We start from the raw sequence: 23,830 nt of genomic DNA, 5'->3' as shown, positions 1-23,830 counted from the left end.
AAAAAACAAATTCACACAAAAGCAATTATAATGACAGCAGAATAACACTAAATTTACAGATAGATTAATTGACTTTTAATGAACAAAAATCTCTATTGTGTTCTATTTAAGCTGAATCCTTAGTGAGATAGATTATTGGTTTATTGAAAATCACCATGGTGTCCGGTGCTGAATTGTGATGACGAGACACGTAAAACAAGTAATCATAATTCATGACATAGTTATAGATGATCATTAAAATTAAAATTAAATCAAGGTATAAAATAAGGATTACACAATCATGACAATTTCAGGATATAAATAATTACAAAACATTGCAAGGTTTTCTTAATTTACAGAATAGAAGTGAAAGGTTGACTGCACTCTGCATTTTGTATTAAAGTATATAAATTGTACGTTGTCTGGTTGAGTGTATTAAATTCTCAATCATTTACATACTATTTGGACATTGTGTGGCTTGAGGACTTACACGGGAACCTGAGGTCTGAGTTGCTAAACAAACCCAAGACAAATGTTGAAAAGAACACTAGGGTTTCTTCATTTCATTTATCAATCTGACCAAAGCATTGAACTTAGTAAATTGTTTTTTTGTTTTCTTAAATATTTTTATTAAGGTTTTTTAACAACACAATTTTTTCCCCTTACAAACAATAACCCCCCCCCGTAACAAAATAACACAAATTCTCCCTGAGCAAGATATATACAAGGCAAGATGGTATATTTACATAGCTTTATACACTGGCTCTTGGCCGCGCGTACCATTCCCCCCCACCCTCCATGCTATCTCCCGCTCGTCCCCCCCCCCTCCCAGGGTTGCTGCTGCTGCTGATCGACCTTCTTCTAACGCTCCGCGAGATATTCTAGGAACGGTTGCCACCGCCTGTAAAACCCTTGTGCAGACCCTCTCAAAGCAAACTTAATTCTCTCCAATTTTATGAACCCCGCCATGTCGTTAATCCAGGCCTCCAGGCTAGGGGGCTTCGCCTCCTTCCACAATAGCAAGACCCTTCGCCGGGCTGCTAGGGATGCAAAGGCCAGAATTCCGGCCTCTTTCGCCTCCTGCACTCCCGGCTCATCCACTACTCCAAATATTGCTAGCCCCCAGCTTGGCTTGACCCGGACTTTCACCACCTTGGATATTACTCCCGCCACTCCACTCCAGAACCCCTCCAATGCCGGGCATGACCAAAACATATGGACATGGTTCGCCGGGCTCCCTGAACATCTTTCACATCTATCCTCTACCCCAAAGAACCTACTCAGCCTCGCCCTCGTCAAATGCGCTCTGTGAACCACCTTAAATTGTATCAGACTGAGCCTGGCACACGAGGAGGAGGTATTAACCCTACCCAGGGCGTCGGCCTATAGCCCTTCCTCAATCTCCTCCCACAGCTCCTCCTCCCATTTACCTTTCAGTTCTTCTACTAGCGCTTCCCCCTCTTTCATCTCTTGGTATATTTCCGACACCTTGCCCTCCCCAACCCATACCCCCGAGATCACCCTATCTTGAACTTCTTGTGCCGGGAGCAACGGAAATTCCCTCACCTGTCGCCTCACAAAAGCCCTCACTTGCATATATCTAAATGCATTTCCCGGGGGTAACTCAAATTTCTCCTCCAGTGCCCCTAGGCTCGCAAATGTCCCGTCAATGAACAGGTCCCCCATTCTTCCAATCCACGCCCGATGCCAGCTCTGGAACCCCCCCGTCCATCTTCCCCGGGACAAACCGGTGGTTACCCCTGATCGGGGACCACACCGATGCTCCCATTGCACCCCTGTGTCTTCTCCACTGGCCCCAGATCTTTAGTGTTGCCGCCACCACCGGGCTTGTGGTGTATCTTGTCAGCGAGAGCGGCAGCGGTGCCGTTAGCAACGCCTCCAGGCTCGTTCCTTTACAGGACGCCATCTCCATCCTCTTCCATGCCGCCCCCTCTCCCTCCATAACCCACTTACGGATCATCGCCACATTTGCTGCCCAATAGTAACTCTCTAGGTTTGGCAAAGCCAACCCTCCTCGGTCCCTGGTGCGTTCCAAGAACCCTCTCCTAACCCTCGGGGTCTTATTTGCCCACACATACCCCATAATACTCCTACCTACTCTCTTGAAAAAGCTCTTGGTTATCACGATGGGGAGGCACTGAAACACGAACAAAAACCTCGGAAGGACCACCATTTTGACCGACTGTACCCTACCCGCCAACGAGAGCGGGAGCATGTCCCATCTTTTAAAATCCTCCTCCGTTTACTCCACCACCCTCGTCAAATTCAGTTTATGTAGGGCCCCCCAACTTCTGGCTATCTGAATCCCCAGATACCGAAAACTCCTCTCCGCCCTCCTCAGCGGTAGGTCCCTTATCCCTCTTTCTTGGTCCCCTGCCTGTAATACAAAAAGCTCACTCTTCTCTACATTAAGCTTGTAGCCCAAAAACTCTCCAAACTCCTTCAGAGTCTGCATGACCTCCACCATCCCCTCCATTGGGTCCGCCACGTATAGCAGCAGGTCATCCGCATATAGCGATACCTGATGCTCCTCTCCCCCGCGGACTATCCCCCTCCATTTCTGAGACTCCCTAAGTGATATGGCCAAGGGTTCGATTGCCAATGCAAACAACAGGGGGGACAGGGGGCACCCCTGTCTCGTTCCTCTGTACAGCCGAAAGTACTCTGACCTCCGCCGGTTTGTCACTACGCTCGCCACCGGGGCGCTTTAAAGGAGCTTAACCCATCTAATAAACCCTCCCCGAACCCAAACCTGTGCAATACCTCCCAGAGGTACTCCCACTCTACTCGGTCAAGGGCTTTTCCCGCGTCCATAGCTGCCACTATCTCCGCCTCTCCCTCCTCCCATGTCATCGTTATCACGTTTAAGAGCCGCCGCACATTGGTATTTAACTGCCTGCCCTTTATGAATCCCATTTGGTCCTCGTGAATCACCCCTGGGACACAGTCCTCAATCCTAGTGGCCAGTACCTTCGCCAATAGCTTAGCATCCACATTGAGGAGCGAAATCGGCCTGTACGATCCACATTGCAGTGGATCCTTGTCTCGCTTTAGGATCAGGGACATTGTCGCCTCCGACATTGTCTGGGGCAGGGTTCCCTCCTCTCTTGCCTCGTTGAAGGTCCTCACTAGTAGCGGGGCCAGCAGGTCCACATATTTTCTGTAGAATTCCACCGGGAACCCATCCGACCCCGGGGCCTTCCCCGCCTGCATGCTCCCCAAACCCTTACTCAACTCCTCCAGCCCAATTGGTCCCCCCAAACCAACCGCCTCCTGCTCCTCCACCCTCGGGAACCCCAGCTGGTCCAGGAATCGCCTCTTCCCCCCCTTCCTACCCTGGGGGCTGGGATCTGTACAGCTCTTCATAAAAGTCCTTAAATACCTTATTTATTTTCGTTGCACTTCGAACCGTGGCTCCCCTTCCATCTTTGATTCCCCCTATTTCCCTCGCTGCCGCCCTCTTACGGAGCTGGTGCGCCAGCATCCGACTAGCCTTTTCCCCGTATTCGTAAGACGCCCCTTGCGCCTTCCTCCACTGTGCCTCCGCCTTGCCCGTGGTCAGCAGGTCAAACTCCGTCTGGAGCCGTCGCCTTTCCCCAAGTAATCTTTCCTCTGGGGCCTCTGCGTATCTCCTGTCCAACCGCAAGATCTCCCCCACTAACCTCTCCCTTTCCATTCCCTCTATCTTCTCCCTATGAGCCCTGATGGAGATCAGCTCTCCCCTGATCACCGCCTTCAACGCTTCCCATACCACCCCCACTCGCACATCCCCGTTGTCGTTGGCCTCCAAGTACCTTTCAATACACCCCCTCACCTTCCCACACACCACCTCATCGGCCAGCAGTCCCACATCCAGCCGCCACAGCGGGCGTTGGTCCCTCTCCTCTCCCAGCTCCAGTTCCACCCAGTGCGGGGCATGGTCCGAAACGGCTATGGCCGAATACTCCGTCCCCCCCACTCTCGAGATGAGCGCCCTGCCCAGAACAAAGAAATCTATCCGGGAGTAAGCCTTTTGCACGTGGGAGAAAAAAGAAAATTCCCTGGCCTGCGGTCTTGCAAACCTCCATGGGTCCACACTCGCCGCATCTGATCCATAAACCCCCTAAGTACCTTGGCCTCCGCCGGCCTCCTTCCCGTCCTTGATCTGGAGCGGTCCAGTGCTGGGTCCAGCACCGTATTGAAGTCCCCTCCCATTATTAGTCCTCCTATCTCCAGGTCCGGAATGCGCCCCAACATGCGCTTCATGAATCCAGCATCATCCCAGTTCGGGGCGTATACATTTACCAACACCACCCACGTCCCTTGCAACCTACCGCTCACCATCACATATCTCCCTCCATTATCCGCTACGATAGTCTTGGCCTCAAATGACACATGCTTTCCCACCAGAATTGCCACCCCTCTATCTTTTGCGTCCAATCCCGAGTGAAATACCTGTCCTACCCATCCCTTTCTTAACCTGACCTGGTCCGCCACCTTCAGGTGTGTCTCTTGGAGCATTGCCACATCTGCCTTCAGTCCCTCTAAGTGGGCGAACACTCGAGCCCGCTTCACCGGCCCATTCAGGCCCCTCACGTTCCACGTTATCAGCCGGATTGGAGGGACTTTATCGAAATCCTGAAACTGTTTCATGATGATATGAAGGATCTTGCTTCAACAATCTTATGTGAGAAATCTGAAACAGTCTCCTTAAAAATTGGACCGATGTCTCGCAAGACTACGTGATAGCGCCCATACTGTTTACAGTCTATGTGCCATTTACTTCAACAAAGACCAACTGCCCTCTGGTGTAAGTATTAAATATGACCAAGATGGAAAATTCTCTAACCTCAGTCACTTCGCTGCCAAAACTAAGCTGACCACAATGGATGTATATAATTTATAGTTTGTGAGTGACTGCAGTGTCATTGCCCACGTTGCACCAGATTTACAAGCTACTCTCGATCTCCTCAATTCTGCAAGCAAGAGATTCAGACAGTCCTTGAATGGTACAAAAACAAAACTTGTGTAACAACCCAGACCTTGTAAGTCAAATATTCCATCTCCCATATATGTTGAAAGAGAGATTCTAGAATATGTTGAGCACTTCCCGTACCTTGGCAGCCACCTCTTTCAAAAGGCCACAACTGATGAGATCCAACCCTGGATCAGCTACGCCACCTTTGTCTTCTACAAACTACGGCAGTGAGTGTTTGACAGTAAAGACTTCCGCAAGTCAACAGAAGTCCTAGTGTACAGAGTAATTGATGTCACCACACTCCTGTAGTCAGGAAATCCAGTTCTGAATATTTAAATGAGCTTGATAGCATTGAAAATCCTGTCCGTGACTTTTGTCTGAATGATCTTCCGTGCTGTAAAATTATACAATTCTATACTCGAGTGGAGGCTTATGTATTATTCAAAGTTTGCAGCTTGCCTGCATCATTGCTACTACAATATAATATTAACAAAGTCAGGAAAAATCCTGCACTGTGCATCCTGACGCAGAACCATAATGGGTGGCCCTGACTGGCCAGTAGAGGCCATGGTGAGTCTTTAAAAATGATACCTGTTGGACTTCCGGTTGCGGCTATGCGGAGCTAAGCCACACATTCGGCGGCTCCTGCTAAAACTGACTTTTGGGCTCTCCAGAGGAGCCCCAACGGAAATTTTTAGACGTCTTCCAGTGTGGGAAGGTGATAGCAAGGTCCACCCCCCCATAGTATATGGATTGGACCAGGAGCGGAGCGGTCAAAAAAGCGTTTTTGGAGCAGCGAAAAGTGCGAGGGAGAAAAAACAAGATGGCGGCAGGCGGAGCTCAAGAGGCATGGGTGCAGGAGCAGCAGGAGTTTCTCAAGTGCTGCTTTGAGGAGCTGAAGAAAGAGGTGCTGGCGCCAATGCTGACGGCAATCGAGGGGTTAATGGAGACCCAGAAGGCCCAAGGGGCAGCGATCCGGGAGGTGAGGTGCGGGAAAAAACCACGGAGAACGAGGATGAGACCTTGGGTCTGGCGGTGAAGATGGAGACACACGAGGCGCTGCACAAGAGGTGGACGGAAAGATTCGAGGACCTGGAGAACAGGTCGAGGAGGAAGAATCTTTGGATTCTGGGTCTCCCTGAAGGAGTGGAGGGGGCCGATGCCTGGGCATATGTGAGCACGATGTTCAACTCGCTGATGGGTGCGCGGGCCTTTCCGAGTCCCCTGGAGCTAGAAGGGGCTCATCGGGTCCTGGCGAGGAGACCCAAGGCCAACGAGCCGCCAAGGGCGGTAGTGGTGAGGTTTCACCATTTCGTGGACAGAGAATGTGTCTTGAGATGGGCCAAGAAAGAGCGGAGCAGCAGGTGGGAGAATATGGAGATCCAAAACTATCAGGACTGGAGTGCAGAGGTGGCAAAGAAGAGAGCTGGTTTTAATCAGGCCAAGGCGGTGCTCCATCGGAAGGGGGTGAGGTTCTGAATGCTGCAGCCAGCGCGATTGTGGGTCACGTTTCAGGATCGACACCACTACTTCGAAACGCCTGAGGAGGCTTGGACCTTTATACAAACTGAAAAGTTGGACTCAAACTGAGGGTTTGTGGTTGTGGGGGGATGTCGGTTGTATACAGGGTTTTAACTATGCGTAGGGAATGTTCCACGAGTTGGGTGATGGATGGGGGAAGAGATCTGATGGGGAGACTGAGAGAGAATGTGGGCGCCGTGCTCGAGGGAGGGGAGGCCCGGGGATGGGGGAATTGAGATAAGGCCGCAACAGGAGCGGCGCCAGAGGGGGCGGGGCCGGCTCAGGAAAGCGCGGGCTTTTTCCCACGCTAGGGAAGGATGGAGGGGGGAGGGTGGAGGAGCGCACACTGATTGCTGGGATGGGGGGATTCCCACACGGGGGGGGGGGTCAATGGGATGGCGGGGGAGGCCGGGGTCAGCTGACTTACGAGAGTGTTATGGGGGGAGCAAAAGAGCTAGATACAGATCTGATGGGGGGGGGGGGGGGGCGGAGGGGGGGGGGGGGGGGGGATAGGGTTGCTGCTGCATTGGCCGATGGGGAACTGGAAATAGAAGAAGTGGTCGGGGCGGGGGGCCCCCGTCTGGGGGACTGGAGAGTGCGGGAGGCGCGGGCACGGGACTGGCCTAGAAAAGGAGATGGCTCGTCGGCAGGGGGGGCGGGGGTGGGAAGCCCCCCCAATCCGGCTGATAACTTGGAATGTGAGGGACCTGAATGGGCCGGTTAAGGGGGCACTTAAAGGGACTGAAAGCAGACGTGGTCATGCTTCAGGAGACACATTTGAAGGTGGCAGACCAGGTCAGGTTAAGAAAGGGATGGGTAGGACAGGTATTCCATTCGGGGCTGAATGCGAAGAACAGAGGGGTGGCAATACTGGTGGGGAAGCGGGTATCGTTTGAGGCCAAGAATATTGTAGTGGACAATGGAGGTCGATACGTGATAGTGAGCTGTAGGTTGCAGGGGGCGTGGGTGGTATTGGTAAACGTATACGCCCCAAACTGGGATGATGGTGGATTTATGAAGTGCATGTTGGGGCGGATTCCGGATCTGGAGACAGGAAGCTTGATAATGGGGGCGGGGATTTCAACACGGTGTTGGACCCAGCATTAGATCGCTCCAGATCTAGGACGGGGAAGAGGCCGGCTGCGGCCAAGGTGCTTAGGGGGTTTATGGACCAGATGGGGGAGTAGACCCGTGGAGATTTGATAGGCCCCTGGTCAGGGAATTTTCTTTTTCTCTCACGTACACAGAGCCTACTCCCGGATAGATTTTTTTGTTTTGAGTAGGGCGCTGATCCCGAAAGTGGAGGGAACGGAGTACTCGGCCATAGCTATCTCAGACCACGCCCCACACTGGGTGGAGCTGGAGTTGGGAGAGGAGAGGGACCAGCGGCCGCTGTGGCGTCTGGATGTGGGATTACTGGCGGATGAGGAGGTGTGCGGGAGGGTGCGGGCGTGCATTGAAAGGTATTTGGGGGCCAACGACAACGGGGAGGTGCAGGTGAGGGTAGTATGGGAGGCAGTGGTCAGGGGAGAGTTAATCTCCATCAGGGCTCACAGGGAGAAGAGGGAGGGCAGGGAAAGGGAGAGGTTAGTGGGGGAGATCCTAAGGATAGACAGGAGATATGCAGAGGCCCCCGAGGAGGGACTACTTAGGGAGCGGCAAAGTCTCCAGACGGAATGCGACCTGTTGACCACAGGGAAGGCAGAGGCACAGTGGAGGAAAGCACAGGGGGCGACGTACAAGTATGGGGAGAAGGCGAGCCGGATGCTGGCACATCAGCTCCGTAAGAGGATGGCAGCGAGGGAGATAGGTGGAGTTGAGGATAGCAGGGGAACTACGGTGCGGAGTGCGATGAAAGTAAATGAGGCATTTAAGGACTTTTATGAGGAGCTGTACAGATCTCAGCCCCAAACGGGGGAAGAGGGGATGCGACGATTACTAGATCAACTGAGGTTCCTGAGGGTGGAGGAGCAGGAGGTGGCTGGTTTGGGGCGCCAATTGGGTTGGAGGAGCTGGTTAAAGGACTGGGGAGCATGCAGGCGGGGAAGGCCCCGGGGCCAGATGGGTTCCCGGTTGAGTTTTACAGGAAGTATGCGGACCTGTTAGCCCTGTTGCTAGTGAGGACTTTCAATGAGGCAAGGGAGGGGGGAACCCTGCCCCCGACAATGTCCGGGGCGCTGATATCTCTGATCCTGAAGCGGGACAAGGACCCACTGCAATGTGGGTCGTATAGACCGATCTCGCTCCTCAATGTGGATGCTAAGTTGCTGGCAAAAGTGCTGGCTACAAGAATTGAGGACTGTGTCCCAGGGGTGATTCATGAGGACCAGACGGGATTTGTAAAGGGCAGGCAGCTAAACACCAATGTGCGGAGGCTCCTCAATGTGATTATGATGCCATCGGTGGAGGGAGAAGCGGAGGTAGTGGCAGCTATATGGACGCGGAGAAGGCCTTTGACCGGGTGGAGTGGGAGTATCTCTGGGAAGTGTTGCGGAGGTTTGAGTTTGGGGAGCGGTTTATCAGGTGGGTTAAGCTCCTATATAGAGCCCAGCTGGCGAGTGTGGCTACGAATCGACGGAGGTCGGAGTATTTTCAGCTGTATCGAGGGACGAGACAGGGGTGCCCTCTGTCCCCCCTGTTGTTTGCATTAGCAATTGAGTCTTTGCCTTATGGCATTAAGGGAGTCCAGGAAATGGAGGTGGGTGGTCCGAGGGGGAGAGGAGCATCGGGTGTCGCTGTATGCGGACGACCTGTTGCTGTACGTGGCAGATCCAGTGGAGGGGATGGTGGAGGTCATGCGGATCCTAAGGGAGTTTGGGGACTTCTCGGGCTATAAGCTCAATGTAGGGAAAAGTGAGCTCTTTGTGGTGCATCCAGGGGACCAGGGAAGAGGGATAGATGGCCTACCGTTGAGGAGGGCGGAAAGGAGCTTTCGGTACTTGGGGATCCAGGTAGCTAGGAGCTGAGGGGCCCTGCACAAACTTAATTTGACGCGGCTGGTGGAGCAGATGGAGGAGGACTTTAAATGATGGGATGTGTTGCCGCTCTCGCTAGCGGGTAGGGTACAGTCGATTAAAATGATGGTACTCCCAAGGTTTCTCTTTGTGTTCCAGTGCCTTCCCATTGTGATTACCAAGGCCTTTTTTAAACGGGTAGGTCGGAGCATCATGGGTTTCGTATGGGCAAATAAGACCCCGAGGGTAAAAGGGTGTTTCTGGAGCGTAGCAAGGACAGGGAGGGCTGGCGCTGCCGAATCTGTGCGGCTACTATTGGGCAGCCAACGTGGCGATGATCCGTAAGTGGGTAATAGAGGGCGAGGGGGTGGCGTGGAAGAGGTTGGAGATGGTATCCTGCAGGGGCACGAGCCTGAGGGCGCTGGTGACGGCACCACTGCCGCTCTCGCCGACAAGGTACACCACGAGTCCGGTGGTGGCGGCAACGCTAAAGATCTGGGGGCAGTGGAGACGACATAGGGGTGAGATGGGAGCTTCGGTGTGGTCCCCGATCCGGGAGAACCATCGGTTCGTCCCAGGACGGATGGACGGGGTGTTTCGGAGCTGGCATCGGGCAGGGATCAGAAGGATGGGGGACCTGTTTATAGACTGGACGTTTGCGAGCCTAGGGGCGCTGGAGGAGAAGTTTGGGTTACCTCCGGGAAATGCGTTCAGGTATATGCAAGTGAGGGTGTTTGTGAGGCGGCGGGTGAGGGGATTCCCATTGCTCCAGGCACAAGGGATTCAGGACAGGGTGATTTCGGGGGTATGGGTCGGAGAAGGCAAGGTTTCGACGATATATCAGGAGATGAAGGAAGAGGAGGAGGCTTCGGTAGAGGAGCTGAAGGGCAAGTGGGAGGAGGAGTTGGGGGGAGGAGATCGAAGAGGGTCTGTGGGCTGATGCCCTGAGTAGGGTTAATTCTTCTTCCACATGCGCCAGGCTCAGCCTGATACAGTTTGACGTTATTCACAGAGCGCATATGACAGGGGCGAGGCTGAGTAGGTTCTTTGGGATGGAGGACAGATGCGGGAGGTGCTCGGGAAGCCCGGCGAATCACGCCCACATGTTCTGGTCGTGCCCGGCACTGGATGGGTTCTGGAGGGGTTTCGCGAAGACTATGTCCAAGGTGGTGAAAGTCCAGGTCATGCCAAGTTGGGGGCTGGCACTATTTGGGGTGGCGGACGAGCCGGGAGTGCGGGAGGCGAAAGAGGCCGGTATTCTGGCCTTTGCGTCCCTGGTAGCCCGGCGGAGGATCTTGCTCATGTGGAAGGACGTGAAGCCCCCCAGTGTGGAAGCCTGGATAAATGACATGGCAGGGTTCATTAAGCTGGAGAGGATAAAATTTGTCTTGAGAGGGTCTGCACAGGGGTTCTCCAGGCGGTGGCAACCGTTCCTAGACTATCTCGCGGAGCGTTAGAATGAGGTCGGTCAGCAGCAGCAGCGACCCAGGGAGGGGGGGGGGGGGTTAGCTGGGCGGGCGGGGAAGGTTTTTTTTCCCTAGGGGTACTTGTAAAAAGCATATGGGAGGGTTATTATGTGCGGGAGAAACCCATTGTACAGGTGCTGTAGTATGTTTCATTGATATGTTTATGTTTTGTTCTGGTCTTTTCTCTTTTTTCTGTTACGGGGGGGGGGGGGGGGGGGGGGTTAATTGGTTGAAAATTTTTGATGGAAAAATTTTGAATAAACATTTTTTAAAAAAATGATACCTGTTAGAATTCCTTGTGGGCCAGGAGAAGCAGGGGTTCTCCCAAACCCAGAAAGAAATCCTTCAGCTCCTCAGTGCTGGCTTTGCCTGATTTTAATGGAATTTCAAACCTCAGGCCCCCCCCCCCCCCACCACGGCCGCCCCTTCCACTGTTCTTACTGGATTCCTGGCCATGGCCTTTTCAGATCATGTTTGAATTTCACCCTAGAACAATCACCAAGCACTTTGGAGCACCATCCCCTTCCTCTCCCAAATCACCTCTAGACCCATCTTCTTACTGCCAGGAACCTTTTCCCTGGGTTCTGGCCTGCAGTCTGCTGCCTCCACAATCCTGCTCCCACTTCATTTTTTCCCCACTGTCAGCTTTCCCTCAGTAAAGTTCTAGGCCCAAATATGTTCCCACTTTGCATCTGTTGGAGATGATTTACAATCGCCTAATCCCTCTTTACTCTCAGTATTCCTACCATCTCTTCCACCAGGTTAATCCATGGAGAGGTCTATTGAGAAAGGTAGGACAATTGAATCTCATCAACCAGGTGGCCCTGATAACATGGCTGCCAGACTAATTCTCTTGTGAACTTGCAGAACTTTAGACTGACATAATAAATGCATCATACACACAACTGACTGTCCCAGCACAATGGGAAAGGGTGTATGTCATTCCTACTCTGAAATTGTCACCCGCCAGTCGCACCCAATCGCTCTAATTGACTATTTCTCCAAGGTTTCCGAACACTTTATAACAAAATGACCAATGGAGACAATGCAGAACAACATTGACTCCAAACAGTTTGGAAACATCAAAGGCATGTCAACTTCACATTGCTTGATTGATGTCCTGCACACATTGCATGAACATACTGAAAAATTCAGAATCTATTTATAAAAGCAATAAAAATTATGGTCATGTAATTAATCCAAAGAAAAGCTAACAAAATTATCAACAAAAAGTAAAATGTCAAAATTAATAGTTAATTGTGGTATAAAATCCATACTTCAGTATTATAAAGGTTTACTAATATGAGGTATAAAAAACCATGATAGCCACAGTCCTAACTGAAAGTGTGACTAACTTGTCTTCCAGGGCCAATATGCAAAGTTTAAAAAGTATGTGGGCCACAGCGCACATGTGACTAATGTGAGATGGGCACAGGATGATAGCTTATTGCTTACAGTGGGTGGTGCTGACACTGCTTTGATGATCTGGAATTTGGAAACTGATGGAAACAGGGACAACAAGCCTATGGACAGTGAAGAGTCTGACACCGACACCGATGAGGATGGAGGTAGACAGAAAATGTATTAATAACTTGAGCCTTTTCTCATCCAGTGTACTGCTATTTTAAAATCCTTAATTATTTTGATCTTTGTAAGAAATTAAAATTTTACAGTTATTTAAGACATCTATCTGCCCACCAGCAATACATTGCCACTGTCACCAAACTGTTTCCAATAATTTGGTTTCAGACCTATTTTAATCAAGAATAATGCTTAGTTGTGTGTGCTTATTTGCTTGAACCATTTCAACTTTCAATAAGGCCCTTAATTTGTTGGGCCAACATTCCAGGTAGGAGGTTATTTACTTAGGCAAATTGAGATTCCAAGTCTATTGTAGAAGCCTACATTGCAACTTTCAAAGAGGAAAAGATAAAACATGCAGAGCACATGCCAGTCCTATTTCTCCAGACATTGAAAAACCTAACCAGTGGTCTTTAATGATAAGTTTTGTTGCTTTTTAAAAATATTTTGATGGGCGAGGAGGAACTGAATTCAAACCTCGTCACCACCAGTCTCTCTGCCTCCTTTTCATTTCTCTGGCCCTTCTGTCCACTTTTTCTCTACTTCTCATTACATGTCTCCTCTTAACCTGCCTCACTTTGGTTCAATTATCGACCAGTCCTCCAACTCTGCTTGAGCTGAAAACTACACTTAATCTTCATATGATGTGTGCTATGCCACAGAAACTTGATTGTAGAAAATAGATGTTACATTAGATAAATTTTCCATTTTTGTTGCTTATTTAGAATGAAGGACATAAGACATAAGTAGACCAAATGGCCTGTCAAGCTTGCTCCACCATTCAATATAATCATGGATGATCTTCCGCCTCAACTCCACTTTCCTGCCCACCTGCCATACCCTGAGAGACCGAAGGTTTGTTCATTCAGACTTAAATATATTCAGTGATGGAGCATCCATAACCCTCTGGGAGAGAGAATACCAAAGATTCACAACCCTTTGAGAAGAAATTTCTCCTCATCTCAGTCCTACATGGCCAGCCCCTTATCCTGAGATTGTGCCCATGTTCTACATTCCCCAACCTCTCGGTATCTACTCTGTCAAGCTCCTTTGTTTCAGTTAGATCACCTCTCTTCCTTCTGAACTCCAGACAATATAGAGCCAATTTACTCCGTCTCTTGTCATCGGACAACCCTCTCATCCCAGAGACCAGTTCACTGAACCTGTGCTGTACTGACTCCAATGCAAGTATATATTTCCATAAATATGGAGACTAAATCTGTATACAGTATTCCAGGTATGGTCTCACCAGATCCCTGTACAATTATAGCAACGCTTATTTATTCTTTCAATAAAGGGCTGTTGGGTTATGTGCCTGTATGCCATTGCAATGTACAGGTTCTCATCAGAGTACGGATTAATGTGGAAACTGGAGAATAACACCGCCCATGGTAGTATGAGTGGAGTCACATGGTAACAGACTCAGAGAACACTCGAGAGAAAACTCTCAAAGCAGCCTATCTGCACAGCATCACCACATGCGAGATAGTAAACGGCCAATAAAGGGTTCATGTTTCAACATACAAGTCTCAAGATCTCATCATCGAGACATCACTATGCACTATATTACATCATGTAATATAGGTGGGTGGGTGATCAATGTTGTCAGCATAGTACAACATGGTTGGCAGCAGTAGGATCTTCTACCAAACATCACATTCAAGATAATACCATAATTCAACATGATGATCTCTGATGATTTGAAAGGTGGCAACTAAATACATGAACCTACAACAGTGTCCTAATTTATGAAATACTGAAACCGGACTAAAGAGATATCGCAAGTGATGCAGACCAAGAAAACTGTTCAGATCATGAGATGGGTAAAGAATACGACAAAAAAACTTGCAAGACTCCCGAGTGATGCTCAGTAAAGATAAGACAAGTAAAGACAATCAAAGTTCTGAACTGGGGGAAGGCTGATTTTAATAAGATCAGATATGATTTGACCAGAGTGGACTGTAAACAGACACTTTTAGATAACTCTGTGACAGAACATTCAAGAAGGAAATAGGGAGAGTGCAGGGCCAACATATTCCAATAAACAAAAAGGGTGGGGACAACAAATCCAGTGAACCCTAAATATCAAGGGATATACAATATTGGATAAAAATAGGGAGGCTTATGGCAGATATTGAGGGCTCAAAACAGCAGAAGTCCTAAGTGTGTATACAATGTGCAAGAGGGAACTTAAAACAGAAATTAGAAGAGTAAAAAGGGGACATGAAAGGATTCAGGTAGGTGAAATAAAGGACCATTCTGAATTGTTTACGGGTAAAAGGATAGCTCGGGAAAGAGTAGGGCAGATTAAGGATCTCAGTGGAAATTTGTGTGCAGAGGCGGAGGATGAAGGTAGAGTTCCAAATTAATACTTGCGTTGGTGTTCACTTGTGAGAGGGATGGTGTTTATATAGAAATCAGAGAGAAGGACTGTGATAAAATTAAAGAAATGAACATAGACAGAGAGGAGGTTCTGAGTGGTTTGGCAGGCTTAAAAGTAGTCAAGTCTCCAGGTCCAAATGAAATGTATCCCAAGCTATTGAATGAGACAAGTAGCAGGGTGCTGGCAATAATTTTCAAGTTATTTCTGGCCACAGGAGAGGTGCTGGAGGATTAGAGGCTAGCCAATGTGGTACCATTATTCAAGAAGGGAGGAAGGGATAAACCAGGAAACTATAGGCCAGCCTATCTCACCTCAGTGATGGGGAAACTATTGAAATCAATTCTGAGAGACAGAATTAATCTGCATTTGGAGAGGCAGGGATTAATCACGAATAGTTAGCATGATTTTGTTAAGAGGAAGTCATGTCTGATCAACTTGATTGAATTTTTCGAAGTGATGACCAGGTGTGTGGATGAGGGCAATGTATTTGACGTAGATTACTTGAACTTCAGCAAGGCTTTTGATAAGATCCCACATGGGAGACTGATAGCGAAGGGGCTGGTTTAGCACACTGGGCTAAATCGCTGGCTTTTAAAGCAGGCCAGCCGCACAGTTCAATTCCCGTACCAGCCTCCCCGAACAGGTGCCGGAATGTGGCGACTAGGGGCTTTTCACAGTAACTTCATTGAAGCCTACTTGTGACAATAAGTGATTTTCATTTCATTTCAAGTTAAGAACCCATGGAATCCAAGGAAATTTGACATTGCATCCAGAATTAGCTGAGTGGCAGGGAGCAGAGAGATGGTCGAGGGGTATTTTTTTAACTGGAAGCCTGTGTCCAGTGGGATCCCGCACGGATCAGTGTTGGACCCTTTGCTGTTTGTGGTTTATATAAATGATTTAATAGGAGGGTTGATCAGTAAGTTCTCAGATGAGACTTACGGTGGCGGCCATGGAGTAAACGGTCGCACATTCAGCAGCCCTCGCCCTTAGTGTTGTTTTTTAATGGTGTTTAAGCTGGATTTTTCAGAAAATTTCTCAACATAAGTTGATCGAAGGGCGAGGAAACGGGGGTGACCCTCAATTCATGGAATCGTGTCCAAATAAGAGTCGAAAAAGGAGAAACCAAAAGATGAATGAAAGCAAGAATCAGAGGTCATAGAGCTCAATGGTAATGAGACAAAGCATGTCCACGTCAGCTCACTGGTCGATGGAGCAATGGGTGGAGTACCTGAATGAGAAGTTCGCCGGCATCGCAAGGAGTGTACAGAAGACGTAACCCAGATGATAGCTTCGATTAAGGAGGTGGTTGACCGGGTGGAGGAGAAAATGACGACCCAGGCACAGGAGATTCTGAAGTTGCAGGAGCTGGTGATTGAACGAGAGGAGGAGTCCACTGCAATGGCTTTGGAAATTAGCATTCTACAGGACAGCCAGAAACAACTGCTAGATAAAGTAGAAGACTTGGAGAACCGGGCTCACAGGCAAAATATCTGAATCGTCAGGCTGCCAGAGGGAAAGGAGGGCTCAGATGCGGGAGTGTATGTGGGGAAGATGTTGCAGGAGATGGTCGGGGCCAATGTGTTTGACAAGCCGCTGGAGGTGGACCGGGCACAAAGGGTGCTCGTACATAAGCTCCAGGGTCGTGAGCCTCCGAGAGCCATGGTGGTGAGGCTACATTGATTCCTCGACAAGGAGAGCATCATGAAGTGGGCCAGGCAGACAAAATGGTACATATGGGAAGTATCAGAGATCCGGGTGTACCAAGACTGGGGACCAGAACTCGTAAAGATGTGAGCAAGTTTCAACAAAGTTAAGGCGGCCGTGTTTGAGAAAGACATTAAATTTGGACTGTTATACCCGGCGCATCTTTGGGTGACATACGAGAACCGGGAGCTGTACTTAATTCTCCGGAAGAGGTGGTTACTTTCATGAAAGACAATAATCTGGCTTAAGGACTCTTAAATTAAGGACTCTTAAATTCTAACTGTGGTGGGCTGAGATTGAGGGACGGGATGGAGTGGCGGGGAGGAGAGAAACATGGTTGTGCGTTCTGCTTTGTCTTGTTTAAAATTTCAGTCTTTTAATTCTGTGAGTTGAGTTGCGATGTTCGGGAAGAAAAGTTTTTTTTTTTTTAAATATATATTTTTCTCTTTTCTTGTCTCTCGTCTTGTGTAATTTGACTTTGATTTAGATGGTTGATTCTTGCATGCATAATTTTGCTTAAGCTCCTTGAAGCTTCTTTTGTGTTTGATTCTCTTTGAAAGTGATGGGACTGATAAGAATTGGTCAAAGGGGGAGGGATAGAATCTGGAAATCTCGTTTAATGATTTTTAAACTCAAACTGTGGTGATCTGAGTTTGGGGAAGGGACAGGGTGGCAGGGAGGTGAGAAAAATGGTTCTGTGTTTTGCTTTGTCTTGTTTAAAATTTCAGTCTTTTAAGTCTGTGAGTTTAATTGCAATGTTCGGGAAGAAAAGGGTTTGGTGTTTTAAAATTTTTTTCTCTCGTGTAATTTGATTTAGATTTATTGCTTTTATAGTACTGGATTACAAAGGGAAGAACTTTTAAGATGCGATGGGGTGTTTTAGTTTCTGCAAGAAAGATGGTTGACTCCTGCATGCATAATTTTGCTGAAGCTGCTTGAAGCATCTTCTATTGTGTTTGATTCTTTTTGAAGGTGATGGGACTGAAAATAATCAATTAAAGGGGGAGGGGTTTGCCTCGTTGCCTGTGCGTTGGGGGATGGTTTGTTAGCTTTTTGGGATTGTTGTTACTGTGTTTTTTTTTTTTTTTGAAATATTTTATTGAAAATTTTTGGCCAACCATCACAGTACATTGTGTATCCTTTACACAGTAATATAACAATATAAATAACAATGGCCAGTTTTATAAACAAGAAATAAATAATATATAAACAAAAACAAAACTAAATGGCAACTGCCTTGTCCCAGATAAATATTCTCCAAAAATATGTTTTAACAGTCCAATATACAATTATCTATAACAACAACCTATACATATTATACTCATATATTAACATCCCTGAGAATCCCTCTGGTTCCTCCCCCCCTCCCCCCCCCCCCCCCCCCCCCCCCCCCCTGGGCTGCTGCTGCTGTCTTCTTCTTTTCCATTCCCTCTATCTTTCTGTGAGGTATTCGACGAACGGTTGCCACCGCCTGGTGAACCCTTGAGCCGATCCCCTTAGGACGAACTTAATCCGTTCCAGCTTTATAAACCCTGCCATGTCATTTATCCAGGTCTTCACACCCGGGGGCTTGGCTTCCTTCCACATCAACAGTATCCTGTGCCGGGCTACTAGGGACGCAAAGGCCAAAACATCGGCCTCTCTCGCCTCCTGCACTCCCGGCTCTTCTGCAACCCCAAATATAGCCAACCCCCAGCTTGGTTCGACCTGGACCCCCACTACCTTCGAAAGCACCTTTGTCACCCCCACCCAAAACCCCTGTAATGCCGGACATGACCAGAACATGTGGGTGTGATTCGCTGGACTTTTCGAGCATCTCGCACACCTATCCTCTACTCCAAAAAATTTACTGAGCCGTGCTCCAGTCATATGCGCCCTGTGTAACACCTTAAATTGAATCAGGCTTAGCCTGGCACACGAGGACGATGAGTTTACCCTACTTAGGGCATCAGCCCACAGCCCCTCCTCAATCTCCTCCCCCAGCTCTTCTTCCCATTTCCCCTTTCAGCTCGTCTACCATAATCTCCCCCTCGTCTCTCATCTCCCTATATATGTCTGACACCTTACCGTCCCCCACCCATGTCTTTGAGATCACTCTGTCCTGCACCTCCTGCGTCGGGAGCTGCGGGAATTCCCTCCCCTGTTGCCTCGTAAAAGCCCTCAGTTGCATATACCGGAATGCATTCCCTTGGGCAACCCATATTTTTCGGTCAGCGCTCCCAGACTTGCAAACGTCCCATCTACAAACAGATCTCTCAATTGTGTTACTCCTGCTCTTTGCCATGTTCCAAATCCCCCATCCATTCTCCCCGGAGCAAACCTATGATTATTTCTTATCGGGGACCACACCGAGGCTCCCGTCTTTCCCCTATGCCGTCTCCATTGCCCCCAAATTTTCAGAGTAGCCACCACCACCGGGCTTGTGGTGTATTTCTTCGGTGAGAACGGCAACGGCGCCGTCACCATGGCTTGTAGGCAAGTCCCCCGACAGGACGCCTTCTCCAATCTCTTCCACGCCGCTCCCTCCTCTTCTCCCATCCACTTACATACCATTCAGATGTTGGCGGCCCAGTAGTACTCACTCGGGTTCGGTAGCGCCAGCCCCCCCTTATCCTTACTACGCTGCAAAAACCCCTTCCTCACTCTCGGGGTCTTCCCGGCCCACACAAAACTCATGATACTCTTCTCAATCCTTTTGAAAAAAGCCTTCGTGATCACCACCGGGAGGCACTGAAACACAAAGAGGAATCTCGGGAGGACCACCGTTTTAACCACTTGTACCCTCCCTGCCAATGACAGAGATACCATGTCCCATCTCTTGAAGTCCTCCTCCATCTGTTCCACCAACCGCGTTAAGTTTAACCTATGCAATGTACCCCAATTCTTGGCTATCTGGATCCCCAAGTAGCGAAAGTCCCTTGTTACCTTCCTCAGCGGTAAGTCCTCTATTTCTCTGCTCTGCTCCCCTGGATGCACCACAAACAGCTCACTTTTCCCCATGTTCAGCTTATATCCTGAAAATTCTCCAAACTCCCCAAGTATCCGCATTATCTCTGGCATCCCCTCCGCCGGGTCCGCCACATACACCAATAAATCGTCCGCGTAAAGAGATACCCGGTGTTCCTCTCATCCCCTGAGTACTCCCCTCCACTTCCTGGAACCCCTCAATGCTATTGCCAAGGGCTCAATCGCCAGTGCAAACAATAATGGGGACAGAGGACATCCCTGCCTCGTCCCTCTGTGGAGCCGAAAATACGCAGACCCCCGTCCATTCGTGACCACGCTCGCCATCGGGGCCCTATACAGCAGCTGTACCCATCTAATATACTCATCTCCAAAGCCAAATCTCCTCAACACCTCCCACAAATAATCCCACTCCACTCTATCAAATGCTTTCTCGGCATCCATCGCCACCACTATCTCCGCTTCCCCCTCTGGTGGGGGCATCATCATTACCCCTAGCAGCCTCCGTATATTCGTATTCAGCTGTCACCCCTTCACAAACCCAGTTTGGTCCTCATGGACTACCCCCGGGACACAATCCTCTATCCTCATTGCCATTACCTTGGCCAGAATCTTAGCGTCTACATTTAGGAGGGAAATAGGTCTATAGGACCCGCATTGCAGCGGGTCTTTTTCCTTCTTTAGGAGAAGCGATATCGTTGCCTCTGACATAGTCGGGGGCAGCTGTCCCCTTTTCTTCGCCTCATTAAAGGTTCTCATCAGTATCGGGGCAAGCAAGTCCACATATTTCCTATAAAATTCGACTGGAAATCCATCCGGTCCCGGAGCCTTCCCCGCCTGCATACTCCTAATTCCTTTCACTACTTCCTCTATCTCGATCTGTGCTCCCAGTCCCACCCTCTCCTGCTCCTCCACCTTAGGAAATTCCAGCCGGTCCAGGAAGCACATAATTCTCTCCTTCCCATCCGGGGGCTGAGCTTCATATAATCTTTTATAGAATGCCTTGAACACTCCATTCACTCTCTCCGCTCCCCGCTCTATCTCTCCTTCCTCATCCCTCAGTCCCCGTATTTCCCTCGCTGCTCCCCTTTTCCTCAATTGATGGGCCAGCAACCTGCTCGCCTTCTCCCCATACTCATACTGTACACCCTGTGCCTTCCTCCACTGTGCTTCTGCAGTACCCGTTGTCAGCAAGTCAAATTCTACGTGTAACCTTTGCCTTTCCCTGTACAGTCCCTCCTCCGGTGCCTCCGCATATTGCCTGTCCACCCTCAGAAGTTCTTGCAGCAACCGCTCCCGTTCCCTACTCTCCTGCTTTCCTTTATGTGCCCTTATTGATATCAGCTCCCCTCTAACCACTGCCTTCAACGCCTCCCAGACCACTCCCACCTGGACCTCCCCGTTATCATTGAGTTCCAAGTATTTTTCAAATGCACCCCCTCACCCTTAGTTAGACACACCCCTTCATCTGCCATTAGTCCCATGTCCATTCTCCAGGGTGGACGCCCTTCTGTTTCCTCCCCTATCTCCAAGTCTACCCAATGTGGAGCGTGATCCGAAATGGCTATAGCCGTATACACCGTCCCCCTCACCTTCGGGATCAACGCCCTTCCCAAAACAAAAAAGTCTATTCGCGAATAAACTTTGTGGACATAGGAGAAAAACGAAAACTCCTTACTCCTAGGTCTACTAAATCTCCACGGGTTTACTCCTCCCATCTGCTCCATAAAATCTTTAAGCACCTTGGCTGCAGCCGGCCTCCTTCCAGTCCTGGATCTCGACCTGTCCAGCCCTGGCTCCAGCACCGTATTAAAATCTCCCCCCATTACCAACTTTCCCACCTCTAGGTCCGGGATGCGTCCTAGCATGCGCCTCATAAAATTGGCATCACCCCAGTTCGGGGCATATACGTTTACCAAGACCACCGCCTCCCCCTGTAATTTGCCACTCACCATCACGTATCTGCCCCCGCTATCCGCCACTATGGTTTTTGCCTCAAACATAACCCGCTTCCCCACTAGTATAGCCACCCCCCTGTTTTTCGCATCTAGCCCCGAATGAAACACCTGCCCCACCCATCCTTTGCGTAGTCTAACCTGGTCTATAAATTTCAAGTGCGTCTCTTGTAACATAACCACGTCTGCCTTAAGTTTCTTAAGGTGTGCGAGTACTCGTGCCCTCTTTATCGGCCCGTTCAGCCCTCTCACATTCCACGTGATCAACCGGGTTGGGGGGCTTTTTACCCCCCCCCTTGTCGATTAGCCATCCCCTTTTTCCAGCTCCTCACCCGGTTCCCACGCAGCTGTGTCCCCCCCCCAGGCGGTGCCCCCCCCCCGCCCACCCCACCCCATTCCGGCTCCCCCCTCTCCCCAGCAGCAGCAACCCAGTAACTCCCCCCTCCCAACCCCCCCGCTAGATCCCCCACTAGCGTACTTACACCCCCCATGTTGCTCCCAGAAGTCAGCAAACTCTGGCCAACCTCGGCTCGCACCGTGCGACGCTCCCTCCTTCCTGCTTCCCTATTCCCGCCATGATTATCATAGCGCGGGAACAAAGCCCGCGCTTCCCTTTTGGCCCCGCCCTCCATGGCCAACGCCCCATCTCCTCCACCTCCCTTCCTCCCTCCACCACCACCTGTGGAAGAGAGAAAAGTTACCGCATCGCAGGATTAATAACATAAAACTCACCTTTCCCCCCCCTTTTTCCCCCCTCTTCGCCCCCCATACTCGCCCCACCACTTTGTTTCAAACGTTCTTTTTTAATAACCCGCTAATTCCAGTTTTTCTTCCACAATAAAAGACCACGCCTCATCCGCCGCCTCAAAGTAGTGGTGCCTCCCTTGATATGTGACCCACAGTCTTGCCAGTTGCAGCATTCCAAATTTTATCTTCTTTTTGTGAAGCACCGCCTTGGCCCGATTAAAACTCGCCCTCCTTCTCGCCACCTCCGCACTCCAGTCTTGATATACGCGGATCACCGCGTTCTCCCACCTACTGCTCCGAGTTTTCTTTGCCCATCTAAGGACCATCTCTCTGTCCTTAAAACGGAGGAATCTCACCACTATGACTCTAGAATTTCTCCTGCTCTCGGTCCTCGCGCCATCACTCGGTATGCTTCTCGGTCCTCGCGCCATCACTCGGTATGCTCCCTCCACCTCCAGCGGACCGCCGGGCCTCCGCTTCCCCCCCATTAACTGAGTGCAGCATCATGCTCACATATGCCCCGACCGTCTGCACCTTCAGGAAGACCAAGAATCCTTAAATTATTCTCCTCGCGTTATTCTCCAGCACCTCCAGTCTTTCCACACATCGTTTATGGTGTGCCTCGTGCATCTCCGTCTTCACCACCAGGCCTGTATATCGTCCTCGTTCTCGGCAGCCTTTGCCTTCATGACCCGAAGCTCCCGCTCCTGGGTCTTTTGCTCATCCTTTAGCCCTTCGATCGCCTGTAATATCGGGGCCAACAGCTCCTTCTTCATTTCCTTTTTAAGTTCTTCCACGCAACATTTCAAAAACTCTTGTTGTTCAGGGCCCCATGTTAAACTGCCACCTTCCGTCGCCATCTTGGTTCTTGCTTGCCTTCCTTGCCGCTGCTCCAAAGGATCCACTGCAATCTGGCCACTTCCCTCTCCTTTTTCCATCCGTTTCCAGGGGGGATTCCCTTCTGGTTTACCGCACAGTGCTTCTAGCCGTTAAAATTGCCGTTGGGGCTCTTATTAAGAGCCCAAAAGTCCGTTCCACCGGGAGCTGCCGAAACGTGCGACTTAGCTGGTCATCGCCGCACCCCGGAAGTCGTTGTTACTGTGTTGAGTGCTTGTGTTATTGCTAGGTGTGATAGAATCTGGCAGTCGGCAGGTTTTTGACGCCAGAGGGTGGGAGATGCTGAGCTAGCTGGATAGCTGGTTCAGGGGAGCAATGTGGGGTGAGAGCTGAGGAAAGACGAAGTGGAGGGGGGAGGGTGGGGAGGGGGAGGTACTGCTGACGGGTAAGGGACAGTTGGAAGATGGAGATCAGATGGCGGTCGCCGCCGAGAGGCGGATCAAGTGAGGTGCATAACACTGGCTAGGAGCTGGCGTAGGAAAGGTCATGGTTGACCGACAGGGGAGGGGGGCAAAAGCCCCCCCGACCAGACTGGTTACATAGAATGTTTGTGGACTGAACGGGCCGGTTAAGAGAGCTCATGTGTTCGCACACCTGAGACAATTAAAAGCGGGCATGGCTATGTTACAGGAGACACACATGAAGCTGAGAGACCAAATTAGATTAAAAAAGGGATGGGTCGGGCAAGTGTTTCATTC

General features: G+C 49.9%; 1 protein-coding gene across 2 annotated transcripts in view; it reads left to right on the top strand.

Moving 5' to 3' along the window:
- LOC140424335 (echinoderm microtubule-associated protein-like 6) overlaps positions 1-23,830 on the top strand; it is a 755,202-nt gene that overhangs the window by 528,348 nt on the left and 203,024 nt on the right. For both annotated transcript variants that reach the window (XM_072507857.1, XM_072507856.1), the window contains one exon: positions 12,265-12,466. In XM_072507857.1, the coding sequence (XP_072363958.1) occupies positions 12,265-12,466 (202 nt within the window). The remainder of the gene's footprint in view (positions 1-12,264; positions 12,467-23,830) is intronic.

This window comes from Scyliorhinus torazame, chromosome 1, assembly GCF_047496885.1.
Source record: "Scyliorhinus torazame isolate Kashiwa2021f chromosome 1, sScyTor2.1, whole genome shotgun sequence".
In the NCBI taxonomy this organism is placed as follows: Eukaryota; Metazoa; Chordata; class Chondrichthyes; order Carcharhiniformes; family Scyliorhinidae; genus Scyliorhinus; species Scyliorhinus torazame.
The sequence above is the reverse complement of the archived record's forward strand: the minus strand, read 5'-3'. Positions and strand labels throughout refer to the sequence as shown.